Source organism: Malus domestica, chromosome 17 (assembly GCF_042453785.1).
Source record: "Malus domestica chromosome 17, GDT2T_hap1".
Lineage (NCBI taxonomy): Eukaryota > Viridiplantae > Streptophyta > Magnoliopsida > Rosales > Rosaceae > Malus > Malus domestica.
The window spans coordinates 1,623,675-1,637,341 of record NC_091677.1 but is presented as its reverse complement, the minus strand read 5'-3'; the positions used below and the strand labels follow the sequence as shown (position 1 = coordinate 1,637,341).

Genomic DNA, 13,667 nt, shown 5'->3' with positions numbered 1-13,667 from the left:
AGCCGTCGAACTCTTGAAGGTGCACCTATGTGTCTAAAGTGACACTTTACCAATAAATACAAAAAGAAGAAAATACCATATACCCATTCATCCGTATTGGGTAGGAATTTCGAATCACAACCATCTTTATTCCATGGCATAAATTCCTTACCTTTGGCTTTGGGTGAGTCTCAAAATATGGTCCTTAATTAATTTGTAGCATCTAATTTTGCAAGAAATATTACTCTTACCACGTTTTTCATGTCACTGCATATTTGTATGCACAATGGTACCGCCCTTCTAATAGAGATGGGACATACGTGTTGGTGGACCTTACCTTTATTAGATAGATGTTATAACTGTGATATGAAAAATGTGATAAGTGTAACATTACTCAACTTTTTGACAACCGGCAATAGGTCCTCATCTCCCATCCTATTTGTTCAACGGAGATATTAGTATCCCAAGTCAATCACACATTGACCTGGCCTATGAGAAAGTTCAAACTCTTTGTTTCGAGTGATTGATGTGCGATGCAAGCACAATGGCATCCCGTTCCAGGTAGGTTTTTCTCCTGTGTTACATGGAAACTAGCCTCAATTTTATGCCCAATGATGCATTCTCTAAACCCATCCCACACTCATATAACAGTCACTATTCTCTGCAGGTCTAACCAACTACAAATTCATGTGAAAGTCGTTTATAACGTGTTAAGAACGATGAAACAAAATATGAATACACAACGCCCAGCATGGGAGGTGAACCATACCTATGTAGAGGTAAGTAGCACTATTCCAAGCCCAGAGAGACTCCACCCAGGACCAGTAGTCACCAACATTAGTGCTGCCGAAACCTTCAAATGCACCTTTCAGCACTATAAAAGCAACTGGAGGGAAACCAATAGACCCCAGGACAAGATTGCAAACCGCCCTTGAACGTGTTCTCTTGCTCCTAGCTTTAACATCGGGCTTCAACGGATGAGCCATCAAGCACATTGGTAACATCAGTAACCCCCCAATTTCTGCTGTAGCAAAGTTAATGACTGACATGAGACACAAGCCAATGAAGGCAGCTGAAAGAGTCACAGATTTCAAGATGGGCCTTTCTACTCTTTGAGGTTGAGATTCATTGGCGTGAGATGACGGAGAGGCCAAAACCATGTACATAACCACAAGGCTGAGTACTGAAAGCAAAACCCAGATTATAAAGCTGGTTGTTGGGGTGCAACTCGGCATTTGACAGATAAAATACGGGAGTAGTGAAACAACAGAACCCCACAAGTGGACAATAAAAGCTTTCTTTGCTGCATATAGCCATTTCCATGATTTGCGAGTGATGATGGCTGAAGGAGAAGGTTTCTCTTTTTTCACACTAGAATCAGAGTTACTAGCATCAACATAGAGAGAAGCTGCCACCAAGGGGAGTGGTGCAACTAAAAGTGCAAAAGCAATCATGTAGACTCCCACCGACACAAATTTACCTGGAGACGTTAATAGGTACAGAAAAAATGACTGGTGAAACTTCTCTAGAAGGTTGTTTACTGACCGAATGACTCCTTCGATTAATCTGCATAGAGAACAAGAAAACCTCAACCAAAAATTTAAAAGCAGTAAGGAAACTAAAAAGCTTTAAATACCAGAAAAATTCTTATAGAATACACATCAAATGAAACTGAAAACGTGGCTAGAAAAAAAGATGTTAATTGGCTGAGTACAAATTTTCATGGGAAGAGATATGATGAAGCACTAACCGGCCACTTCGTAGAAGTAAGTCATTTCGCCTGGCTATGTTATCCAACAAAGAAAACTTAGGGGAAATTTCCAAAGTAATTGCATCAATTTGGTAGTCACGGAAGGCACCATGGGGGCCAGTGGGGACACCCAAAGCCTGATATCATGAAGAATAGGTGACATAAGTGAACATGCCTTTGTTTTATTTCCTTATTCATCCAACAAAATTATAAACAAATCTTCTGAGCTACTTAATTTAAGTACCAAAAATTTTGAAACAAAAAGAAAAGTAGGTCAACCTGGTTGTACAATGAACTTGCGAGTGTAGCACTGCCCTCTATATAATCATTAGCTGGGATACCAAATTTCCAATCGGGATTCAAGCTTCTAGCAAAATGTCCGAGTGATTCAAATATTTCACCCAAAGTATTGAGCCACTTCACGCCAAGTAAAGACCAAAATTTCTCCACCTTTACCCGCAAACCTTGCCTATGTACTGCTAAGTAATTCACAACATTGATGAGGTCAAGATTTGGCATTTGCCCATTGGATGCCTCAGCATAGATGCTTAGACCATCCTCAAATTGTTCACTTTGATCTGCAATCTTGATGACAAGACCTGCAGCCATGGTTCCAGCACGTTTAAATCCATCGTAAATCGCCCTTTCTGTTGACAGGTTCTCATTCATTCCATAAAGATTATTGCTTTCGGGACACATTTCTGCATCTAGCGTGCCCAGTCCGCTAAATACAGGTGTGTGATAGTCTCTTAGCCAAGCAGAAACTGCAGCATACTCTCCAAATTGGGAATCGGCAACGAGCCATATAACATCCTTGGCCAACCAAGGAACTCTGTTGAGCAAGGAAAATACTGAGTACGCAATGCCCAAAGAAAAGGCCTCATTCGGGTTCACTTTCACGGAATTGAAAGGTGTAACCAAGACAATAGCTTCCTTCCCATCACCACGAGGTGCTCTTATAATTCCAACAGTGTTGACACCGTGCATTGAACAACTGACGTTCTGCTCAACTCTTCCAAAATCAGGGCTAGAAAAGAAGTGGAGCAGGTGAAACTGATTTCTCTGAGAGTGGAATTTGTGAAAACTAACTTCGGCACCCAAGTTTGACATATGCTCTGCTAAGATTCTTTGACTTCCTCTGAAACATACCGTAAAAATTTAATAAATTTGACACAATCAACTAATCTATTTTCAAAGTCGAAAACTTAAGATGTGAGCCCGAACCAGCACCTACCATTGTACTTAAATCAACCTATAAATATTAGACAGGATTTTCCAGTGGCAGACCAGAGGCGAAAAGTTTAAATTTTGCGTTTTTGAATAACATTGGCGTTCTAGGATTCATATAGCCGACCCCACCTAGTGGGGAAAGCTTTGTTGTTGTTGTGGCATAACATCGAATGTTAAAACAGCAATGCCTACACTCTACAGACTAGAATCAACATAAACAACAAAGTGCAGCCGAAATTCGAATAAAGGACATACATTGCTGAACCGAGAGGCTTCAAATTCGAAGAGGTCAAATCACTAACCAATCTGCTCGCCTCTGCAACCTCCTGATTCGAAAGCATAGACGCCGCGGAGCCTGCGAATTAAGCAACCGCATCAGCAGCACGCAACAAAGCACAGAAGCGAAAAATTAGAACGAAATCGGAGAACTGACCAGGCATGAGGGCATTCTCGGAAATGTAAGTGTTCTTGGCGAGAACCGGAAGCAGCAAGAGAGCCACCACCCCGGCGGCGGAGAAAACGACACTGACAAAAGAGAAAAACGACCGCCAATTCGTCACTATCAGTGCTCGCTGGTAATAATTTACTATCAAAATTTAATAAATTATATTATATCAAATTCAATTCAATTACCTAAAGAAGAAGCTGTGGGAGATGAGGAAGATCCCCAGCCATACGATCGGTTTTCGTTTAGGTTTAGCTCCGGCGGCGGTCTCGCTGCCACTCTCCGCCATTGTTTTCCGAGTGGATTCGAAATCCGATGGCGGTTGGGATCGGTTGTTTCTGTTAGGGGTGGTGTGAGTTTCTCAGTCGATCAGTCGAACTCCATTTGTCCGGAGCGACGAGGCTGAAAGCGGACCAACAGGATCCTCTCCGGATCCTTGTGGTTGGAATCTGGGGACCAGGATCCTCTGCTGCTGAGCTAAGGAAGAGGATCCGCCTGACCAAGTAGGGGGCGTTGGATTGAGTATCCTTTTGGTTAGCATCTGGGGATCAGGATCCTCTCCTGATCTAAAGATGATGATTCTCCTGACCAACAAGTAGGACGTTGTTAGATGAAAATTTAATGATTACAATTATTATAACTTTTAAAAAAAAAATTATTTGTAATCGTTGGATTTTCATCCAACGACCCACACTACTTGGTCAAGAGAATCCTCATCCTTAGCTCAGGAGAGGATTTGGTCCAGCATCTGGTATCTGTAAATTGTTTCTTTTATCGTGTATCGTATGATCATTCTTTTTCAAATACTGTTTATATTTAATTTTAAATAAAAATATTTAAAATAATTTATATTCGTATAATATATTATATGATAAACTGATAGGATTGACAGACCATTAAAATCTTCACGAAGAGTATCCGGCCAGGATTCGGATTCGAAAGCGAATAATCTTCGCGAAGAGTATCCGGCCAGGATTCGGATTCGAAAGCGAATAGTGAGTGAGTAAGAGAGGACAAGATCCACGGTGGCGGGTGGATTCGAGGACTTGGGGAAGTTATGGGCTTTGGGCTTCTTTGTTAGGTAGAAGAAGAAGTAAAAGCGGATTTGGGCCTGGATCTCATCACAAATGGGTCGTATTGGCAAGAAGCATGATCAGCAGTCTTTGGTGCAGAGCGTTTTTCATACAAGCAATATTCTATTTTAAAACCGTCTAAAACGTAGAAAATGGGAGTTAAAAATCGGATGCAAATTGTGAAACACATACGATATAATTAATGTGATTTTTTAAAACCGTCTAAAACGTAGAAAGTGGGAGTTAAAAATCGGATGCAAAGTGTGAAACACATTCGATATAATTAATGTGATTACGTTCACTTCTGTAATTCGGTCTAGAGCTTTAATATTAACTTAATAAACGTGCCACTGCTAGTCTAGTTCAATATAGAGGTGACATGATTTTCGATCTAAATTTGGTCGGCTTCCATTTTTTTTCAGTTTTTCTTCTCTCGTCCCGTTCCCTCCTTTTTCTTCTACGTTCTAGAAAACATCAGCAAAACAGAGTTTTCTAACATCCACCGGAGTATAAAATACACCAGCAACTATGGCCGGATCCTCGGATGTAGATCCCACCATAACATTCGTCACAACCTCTTGACAAGCAATTGATCGATCACCAAACTACGTTCACATCTCATGAAAAGAGCAAAACAAGACTACATGTGAATTGGATAACACGCTGATGCTGCGGTCACAGAACTAAATCAATGATCCAAACACGCAGCAGCAACGGTTATTCACTTTGAGAAGAAAAACAGTAACCCGTCCTCAACGGGTTCTGATTCAGGACATCAGATTCAGATGAATTGTACAATTAGACAAATGACTTTTACAAACGTGTGTAATGCATATACAAACAACAACAAAGCCTTTTCCCACTAAGTAAGGTCGGCTATATGAATCCTAGAACGCGTCAGCTCAGGGTAGAACCGGGAAGTAGATATCCCATTTAACTTACGCATATACAACTACGTAATACTTAGAACAACGAAATAGATGCCCAAGTAAAATAACCGTACCAAGAAATCAGAATGCAAACATAAACAAATCGATTTTTCAGTGATAGCAGATGACCCCTATAGTACCTAAACAATAAACTCAGTCCTATACAGTTCTTTAGGAACAAAGATCAACCACGAGATTGACTATACAGAAACACAAATAGTTTGCCAGCAAGCACAGGATAATCAGAACTGACTAACAATGCCGGTTAAAGACAAGCATTGCCAAGATGTCCCATGTTCTTTTGGGATCCATCAATCATTTCACTTTCGTTGTATGACTAATTCCCATAAAGCAAACACGAAATCACACATACAAGCTACAAATTCTAAATCCAAATACGAAAGAGTCACTCGCACAATGCCAACACGTAATACTTAGAACAACGAAATAGATGCTCAAGCAAAAAAACCGTACCAAGAAATCAGAATGCAAACATAAACAAACCAATTTTTGAGCGATAGCAGATCACCCCTATAGCACCTAAACAAGAAACTCAGTGCTATACAGTTCTTTAGGAACAAAGATCAACCACGAGATTGACTATACAGAAACACAAATAGTTTGCCAGCAAGCACAGGATAATCAGAACTGACTAGCAATGCCGGTTAAAGACAAGCATTGCCAAGATGTCCCATGTTCTTTCGGGATCCATCAATCATTTCGCTTTCGTTGTATGACTAATTCCCATACAGCAAACACGAAATCACACATACAAGATACAAATTCTAAATCCAAACACGAATTGAGCCACTCGACTATTGCCAACATTAAATTCTAAATCCAAACACAAATTGAGTCACTCGACTATTGCCAACATTAGAACATCCCGAAGATGTCCCCAGATCTTAAGATATCAATCATTTTATTTTCAAGTCATACCTAAATCCAGCAAGCAAACACATAATCACACACCCAATCAAACACCCGTAAATCGAAACGAATTCGAAATGCAGGTAAAAGATGGAGTCAACAAAATCAATTTCATTCTCTGTTTGCATGAAAACAAAGACGATCTAAAATTAAGCAATAAAGTTTAGTACCAAAAATAAAGTAGCACATTATATGAGATAATGAAAACTCGGGAAAACGATCAGAAATATCAAATCGGTTTAATAAACCTAAGCGGTGAGCACGACGGCGCCACCAGCCTCCTTGATCTTCTTCTCGGCGGTCTTTGAAATCAGCTTGGCCTTCACCACCAACGGCTGCGACGGCAACACGCCCTTCCCCAACACCTTGAAGTACCCGAACTGAGTGACGTCGAGCAACGGCGCCTCGCTTCCTCCCTTGGCGGCGGCGGCCTTGTCCTTCACCTCCTGGGGTACAAGCGACCACAGCTTGTCGAGGTTTACGATCGGGCAATGGAACTTGTTGCGCAGCCTGTGGAAGTACCTCATACCGACTTTACCGAAATACCCTGGATGGTACTTGTCGAAGAGGATCCGGTGGTGGTGCATGCCTCCGGCGTTACCGCGACCGCCGGGGTGCTTGCGGTGCTTGCCGATACGCCCATGGCCGGCGCTGACGTGCCCGCGCTTCTTGCGGTTCTTCTTGAACCTCGTCGTCATCGTTGTCCGCCTAGGGTTTTTGGGGAGCGGCTGCCAAGGAGTGAAATGGAGGAGCTTGGGAGCTAGGGTTTTTTTTAGGAAGAAATATATAGGGAGGAAAGGAAAAAATTGATTGTCGAACGAGGGGAAACGCTGCGTTTTGAGTATGGGCCGTTGCATATTCCATGTGAGGCCCAACTTCCGTTCTCACGTGTAACTCACGTGTTTTGAAGTCCCGGCACCACTGCCACTCCCTCCTGCCTGCCTCTCCCCTCTCCGGAACTCACTCTCTATCTCAACAGCAAGCGGAGCAGAGGACTTCAGCAGGGATTCCGAGTGGACCAGCACAGCTGATCAGAGCTCAGGTGAAGACGGGTTTGTCTATGTCGCGTTTGGTTCTTTGATTACTGCTTGATGCGGTGCGTTTTCGGTTCCCTGCCTGAAAAGTGCAAACCCCATGAATATCATCAACTTGCTTTGATCATTTGCTTGTTTCCTCCTTAATTTAATTACGTTTGAGTTAATAAAGTTTCAATTTTTCAAGTGAGAATTTCATAGTTTGTGTATTTGTCAATGTTTAAGATACGTTACTCCATGCTGGCGTGAGCGTAGCCGCATTGACTAGAGCGGATGTGCTCCCTCGTTGCACCGGGGTTCGAATTCCTCTTCCCGCAGTTTAGATTCCGCTGTACAGATTAGTTTAAAGTAGAATATCGTTTGTATAAAATAAAACGCATCGCTACATAGTTTGTATCAGAAAATGACAACTTTGAGATTGAATTGTTGAAATTAGACACAATTTATCATGTGTTCAACCAATGTTCATGTTTTTTCTGTTGCAGATTTCTGAGATTTTAATACCAAGTATATATTTACGGAATCCGTATTTTGCGCTGAGAGTGGTGATGCTGTGGTTTTCTCTAGGAACTCAAAGTTTTTAGCTTTTCTGTGTATGACTTGAGGGATATGCAGGTGATATATCACTTTGATTGCAAAATCTGAGAAAAAATTATTTTCTTTTTGTGTAATAGATTTGTAAATTTTGGAATTGTGATAGCTGATTAGCTCTTGTATTCCATTCCAGTTTCCATGGACGTGTTCCAGTCGAAACCTTTGCACTCTCTGTCCCCCTTATCTCCATCACGGAAAGCTCTTCCCAATCTCATCATTAAATACAAAACAAATTTCAATTTCCAGCCTCCAAAACTTATCGCGGGCACGCAGGTTCTGTGGGCCAAAGAATGAATTTGGTCTTTTGGAGGTGGTTGAAAAGTGGGTTGGGGCTTCCTGGTCGGCATTTCAAGGAGGTAGTTGTAGCTGGTGGAGTTTAAGCGAGCATGAGGAAGAGCGAAGCTGCACAGCGGCGGAGCCTGTTACGCTGCTGCACGCTCTTTGTCGAATGTGGGATTTGGTGGAGACTCGTAGCTCAAGATGGGTTATCTTCATTGCATTTAGCTCTTTGATTATCGCTGCGGTGCGTTTCAATTCTTTCCTTATCTTGAATGTGTTTATGTTTCTATTGTTTAAGTGAGGAGTTCATATTTGGGATATTTGTCGTGTTTACAATACATTAGTGCATGGTTTGTATCAGCAAGATATCAACTTTAAGATTGAGATTTAACCATCATTATGCAATGTTTTTCTGCTGCAGCTTTCTGAAATCTCAATGCCAAGTATATTGACGGAATCCATATTTGCTGCTCAGAGTGGCGATGCTGTTGTTTTCTATAGGAACTCAAAGCTTTTGGCTTTTTTGTGTATCACTTCAGGGATTTGCAGGTCCGTCCTTATATTTCTCTTTGATTGCAAAATCTGAAAACAATATCTCTTTTCTTGTTAGTGCTAGAGTTGGAATTCAGATGCCTGATTATTTACTATATTTCATTTAAATTTCAGCGGCCTGCGAAGTGGTTGTTTTGGAATTGCCAACATTATTTTGGTGTGTTATTCTCTCGTTCCTTCTCCATTTGCAAGAATGATTATATTTTTTCACCTATTATTTGTTGTACACCATCTGCTGCTTGAATCATGATACTGCAGGTGAAGCGCCTCAGGGAAACTCTATACTCCGCTCTTCTTTCCCAGGTTTGTGTTCCAGTTAGCAGTTGGTGTTATCTTTCAAGTTGGATATTGACTCACTTGATCCTCGTTTTTATTCGATCTGGTACTCTATTTTGCTGTTATCTTTGATGTAGGATATATCCTTTTTCGACAGAGAAGCAGTTGGTGATTTGACGAGCCGACTCGGGGCTGATTGTCAACGATTATCGCTTGTTATTGCGAATGATATTCATTTAATATTACGCAATGTTCTTCAGGTTGTGACTCTTACCCTCCTTTCCCTTTCTTAGTGTGTGCACTTGATTTCGATATCTAGCTAAGTTACAGGTTTCTCTAAATATTCAGGGGACAGGTGCACTGATCAATTTGCTGATGTTATCTTGGCCTCTCGCAGTATCTGCGTTGTTTATATGCTGTGTATTATCTCTGATTTTTCTTCGTTATGGCCGGTAAGCTCTTGTACCGTCAGTCTACTTGATATATGAATGGATTTTTTGAAGCTATACATTTGATTTTTTATTTTTTATTTTTTTAACTACATATAGGTACCAAAAGAAAGCTGCAAAGTTAGTCCAAGATTTCACTGCTGGTGCCAATGAAGTATATGGGCAGACTGTTTGATCCAAATTGCTCCGAAATTTGTTGGCAATCTTCCTACATTGATCGTTTTCTTATTTGAATGTAGGCTGCGCAAGAAACACTTTCTCTAATGAGAACTGTCCGGGTTTATGGAACTGAAAAAAAGGAGTTGGGAAGGCAATTTTACTATTATTTTCCTGTCACCCATCTTTCTTTTTACCGTTGTTGTTCTAATAAACATAAGGAACTATGAAATTCTGACACCCAAAGCATGCATTTCTTTGTTATTAGGTTCGAGCAATGGCTAGACAAGGTAGCATTTATAAACATTCGAGAGAGTGTGGCTTATGGACTCTGGAGTGTGAGTTTCAGCACTCTTTATCGTGCGACGCAGGTTTGTCCTCTTTTCTAGTTAACTAAATCCCAAGGTTTTGGGTCTTCAGTTAACTAAATTGTACTTTGCATGCTGTGGTTAAATGAAAATCTGTTCTTTGATGCCATTTTCTCAAATCACATTTAAAGGTTATCGCAGTGGTGTTGGGAGGAATTTCAATTATGAGCGGTCGTGTATCAGCTGAGCAACTGACGAAGTATGTACTGTATTGCGAGTGGTTAATTTACGCAACTTGGAGGGTCACGGATAATGTATCGTCGCTAATGCAGTCTGTTGGAGCAAGTGAAAAGGTTCTTCAGTTAATGAACTTGTTGCCCAGTGACCAAGTCTTATCGAAAGGTGTACCTCATGAAGCGGAAGCATTACTTTTTTTTTTATCTCAGGTTTTGAATATGTCGTTTAAAGTCAGTTCTGGCATTTCTTTTTCCTCGGTTTCATGCTTCCGGATATCAGAGTTTTTCTTAGAGATATGATTTCATATGACTCCATTTCAAATGTACTTATCGAATGGAATCCTACCATGTACAGGTGTGAAGTTGCAGAGGGTAATGGGACACATTCAGTTCGTAAACGTTTCTTTTCGCTATCCTGCAAGAGCGAAAGTATGTCTTTTTCGGGCCTATAAATCTGATTAATCTCCCGTTGTGCTACAAATGTTCATCAGATAACCATCGACATCTCTCAAAAATTTTAACAGGTCCCCGTACTAGAGAACATAAATCTTTCCATTCAAGCACATGAAGTCGTCGCAATTGTAAGACATTCCTTTGCTCCTTCGTTAAGATCCCTCCTAGAGGGCAGGCAACTTTAAGGACTGACTTGCATCTGAATTTTGCCAAGGTTGGTCTGAGTGGTAGCGGAAAGAGTACATTGGTCAATCTTTTGCTTCGTCTCTATGAACCAACTGCCGGTCAGGTAAGCTTCTTATTCCGGCAGTTTTCATCCATCGCTCGATATACATTCTATTTCGTAGTATATTTTCTATCATGGACTGTCATTTTGCAGATTTACATCGACGATTTTCCTCTCAGAGAGTTGGATATCAGGTGGCTGAGAGGGAAGATTGGATTTGTTCCACAGGTTAGTATGCACAAACATCAAGATTTACTTAAGCTAACTAGAATCGTAATCTAAGTTTTCGTCTCAGACAGGAACCTCATCTTTTTCGTATGAGCATCAAGTCGAACATAATGTACGGATGCTCTAGAGAAATCGAAGACGAAGATATAGAATTGGCTGCAAAGCAGGCCTATGCTCATGAATTCATCTCCTCTCTCCCTGACGGCTACGAAACCATCGTTGATGATGGTTTACTCAGCGGGGGTGAAAAGCAGCGAATCGCTATTGCCCGAGCGATTCTCAGAGACCCGGATATACTGATCCTTGACGAAGCCACCAGCGCTCTAGATTCTGAAACTGAACATTATGTTAAGGCAAGTCCTTTTATCCCTGTGCAAGTTCTGATGCTGGCTCAGTGTTCCTCATGTCCTTTTATCTGCAGGGGATTCTTCATGCAGTGAGGAATGACATTAAGGCAAAACGAACTGTCGTTGTCATAGCACACAGGTAACTTACAACCAATGTTTTAAATTGCGAAGGCGAAGCCAAGTCGTTTCATAATTATATATATAATTCTTCAGGCAAATTAACCAACAATCAAATATCTAGAGTCCAAATCAAACATTTGAAGTTTTTGTTTTTGGTTTGGGCAATTTTCTTTTTAAAAAGGCCCAAGCTGAACGCCTCAAGCGCGTCTCAACCACATCTAGGCGAGTTTAAGCCTACTCCCGGACAAAGGCGTTTCCATCATCACCCCACCTCCAAAACCGCCTTAGACACGCCTTAAAGGATTGTTTTTTAAAACACTGCTTACAACAACTACATAATCCGAGAAGAAAGGAAGGCATGCAGAAGGAGAAAATGGACGTGCGGAAACCATTACCCCGTCCACATTCTTCTCTTTTGTTTTCGAGAGATCTTCTGCAAATATACTGAGTGTTGTTTTGCAGGCTTTCAACCATAGAAGCTGCTGACAGAATCGTTGTGATGGACGGCGGTCGAATCACCGAGGTCGGGTGTTGTTTATTCATCTAATAGTGGATTAAAAACAAGATTATTCATTAATTTATGAGTTGTGTGTGTTGGTAAAAAATGCAGATGGGAAAGCACACAGAGCTCCTCAAGATGGATGGATTATATGCAAACTTGGTTAGAGCTCGAACAGATGCCTTGGCTTGACTCGTCAATGCGATATTCTAAGCTACTATACTTATGTGACGAATATCGAACTCAAGTAAAATGCAGCACACTGCCCTCGCCAACTAGCGCGTTGCTACTGTCAATTATTTGCCAAATTTCCCATTTCAAGAAGTAAAAGATAAATTTAGTACATTTTTTCTTGTTGAAATTATCGCCATCACAAAAAATATAAACTAAAAACGAAATAATTATTAAACACGCTTGAACGAGACTCGTTAGAGTCGCTGGGCTTCAGTGTTGAAATCTCCGGGCTGGGGAACTTGGTAGTGAGGATTGAGGAAGGCCTTCTGGTTATCCATGCTTCTCTTCGTTCCCCGTCTTCTTGTTGCTCGTCTCCTCGTCGACTACGCCTTTAATTTCCTTGCCTACTACCTTCACATTGCTTTCAGCTTCCGCCCTCTGCGTAGCTTTCTTCTTCTTCTGCTCAAGTACACTAAAAGAATGAAGTATGCATACCCAAGCAAGCCATCAAGGGGTGCTACACGTGGATTAAGTGAGGAGGTTTTCTGGCGCCACGTGTTCCCATAGTCATCGGGTTTTTTGGAAAGAGATCCTCTCCGAATCTCTTTTACCAAGGTCATCGGATCAAGTGATCCGGACTTTTGAAATTTCATCTGATGGCAAAAAATTATTATAGTTTTTAAGGAATCAAAACAGATGTGCCGTTGAATGAAATTTCAAAGGCTCAGATCACTTTATCTGGTGGCCTTGGTGAAAGAGATCCATATCTCTTTCCGGGTTTTTGCACATTGAGTATATCTGCAATTATGACACCAAAATAACAAATTTTGAGTCAACATGTTAATTGTCCGGTCATTGTCGCGTCATTTGTCAAGTATAAGATAATATATTGTTGGTCAGATTTAGAAATTACTCATGATAATTTTTTTCATCCAACGTTAACCTAGCACGAAATGACACGATTTATTAACGAATCGAGTTGTTATCGAATCACCTTTTAAAACACATGTTAAATATAACATGCTGAATATGACACGATTCGTTAAAAAACGAAAACAACACAAACGTAACAACACATGACCATTTGCCAAGCCTATGTGCAACGTGGAGGGTTTTGAAATCAAGTAACTCAAACACAAAGGTATTGCTTCAAAATCATTTCCAAATCTTTGACCATTTAATTTTAAGAGTAAATTGTAGTAATAGTCCTTCAACTTCAATCAAATTGGAACAATAATCACTCAATTAAAAATCTATTACTATTAGTCTTCCAACTCATCAAAATGTGTAGCTATGGCTTTTTTCATTAACTTCGTCAAAATTTTGACAAAATGTGTTATGTTGGAATGATCATTGCTACAATTATGTTAAAGTTGAGTGATCATTTATCCAATTGGATT

General features: G+C 40.7%; 3 protein-coding genes across 6 annotated transcripts; 1 reads left to right on the top strand and 2 right to left on the bottom strand.

Annotated features, from left to right (window-relative positions):
- Nucleotides 1-663: 663 nt before the first annotated feature.
- On the bottom strand, nucleotides 664-4,003 carry LOC103404277 (uncharacterized). The gene is made up of 6 exons (XM_008343171.4): nucleotides 3,593-4,003; nucleotides 3,393-3,484; nucleotides 3,215-3,314; nucleotides 2,009-2,867; nucleotides 1,730-1,866; nucleotides 664-1,545 (listed from the first exon to the last, which is right to left on the bottom strand). Exons 1-6 carry the CDS (start codon nucleotides 3,691-3,693, stop codon nucleotides 690-692), a joined length of 2,145 nt encoding a protein of 714 aa, XP_008341393.3. The 5' UTR covers nucleotides 3,694-4,003; the 3' UTR covers nucleotides 664-689.
- Nucleotides 4,004-6,427: 2,424 nt separating this feature from the next.
- Nucleotides 6,428-7,136, bottom strand: LOC103404278 (large ribosomal subunit protein uL15x-like). Its single transcript, XM_008343172.4, has one exon. The coding sequence runs from the start codon at nucleotides 7,032-7,034 to the stop codon at nucleotides 6,585-6,587; it is 450 nt and encodes a 149-aa protein (XP_008341394.1). The 5' UTR covers nucleotides 7,035-7,136; the 3' UTR covers nucleotides 6,428-6,584.
- A 27-nt stretch (nucleotides 7,137-7,163) lies between these two features.
- Nucleotides 7,164-12,438, top strand: LOC103404558 (ABC transporter B family member 26, chloroplastic-like). Of its 4 annotated transcripts, none has more exons than XM_070817436.1 (20): nucleotides 7,164-7,378; nucleotides 7,856-7,985; nucleotides 8,098-8,487; nucleotides 8,665-8,792; nucleotides 8,910-8,952; nucleotides 9,054-9,098; nucleotides 9,209-9,331; nucleotides 9,420-9,523; nucleotides 9,620-9,674; nucleotides 9,760-9,830; nucleotides 9,945-10,047; nucleotides 10,176-10,386; nucleotides 10,576-10,649; nucleotides 10,745-10,801; nucleotides 10,888-10,962; nucleotides 11,053-11,127; nucleotides 11,199-11,480; nucleotides 11,549-11,613; nucleotides 12,057-12,117; nucleotides 12,205-12,438. In XM_070817436.1, the coding sequence occupies exons 2-20, from the start codon at nucleotides 7,980-7,982 to the stop codon at nucleotides 12,283-12,285; spliced, it is 2,049 nt and encodes a 682-aa protein (XP_070673537.1). In that variant the 5' UTR covers nucleotides 7,164-7,378; nucleotides 7,856-7,979; the 3' UTR covers nucleotides 12,286-12,438. The 4 variants fall into 4 exon arrangements, with proteins under 4 accessions (XP_070673537.1, XP_070673539.1, XP_070673536.1 ...); XM_070817438.1 differs by having other exon boundaries at nucleotides 7,237-7,378; nucleotides 7,938-7,985; XM_070817435.1 differs by having other exon boundaries at nucleotides 7,254-7,432.
- Nucleotides 12,439-13,667: the final 1,229 nt, after the last annotated feature.

Coding starts and splice junctions, on each gene's coding strand:
- LOC103404558 (XM_070817436.1), top strand. Junction 8,793..8,909: donor ATCACTTCAGGGATTTGCAG/GTCCGTCCTTAT, acceptor TTTAAATTTCAG/CGGCCTGCGAAGTGGTTGTT. Junction 10,802..10,887: donor CACATGAAGTCGTCGCAATT/GTAAGACATTCC, acceptor AATTTTGCCAAG/GTTGGTCTGAGTGGTAGCGG.
- LOC103404278 (XM_008343172.4), bottom strand. CDS start 7,034: ATGACGACGAGGTTCAAGAAGAACCGCAAGAAGCGCGGGCACGTCAGC.
- LOC103404277 (XM_008343171.4), bottom strand. CDS start 3,693: ATGGCGGAGAGTGGCAGCGAGACCGCCGCCGGAGCTAAACCTAAACGA. Junction 3,485..3,592: donor TCCCACAGCTTCTTCTTTAG/GTAATTGAATTG, acceptor CTCTTTTGTCAG/TGTCGTTTTCTCCGCCGCCG. Junction 1,546..1,729: donor TTACTTCTACGAAGTGGCCG/GTTAGTGCTTCA, acceptor TTCTCTATGCAG/ATTAATCGAAGGAGTCATTC.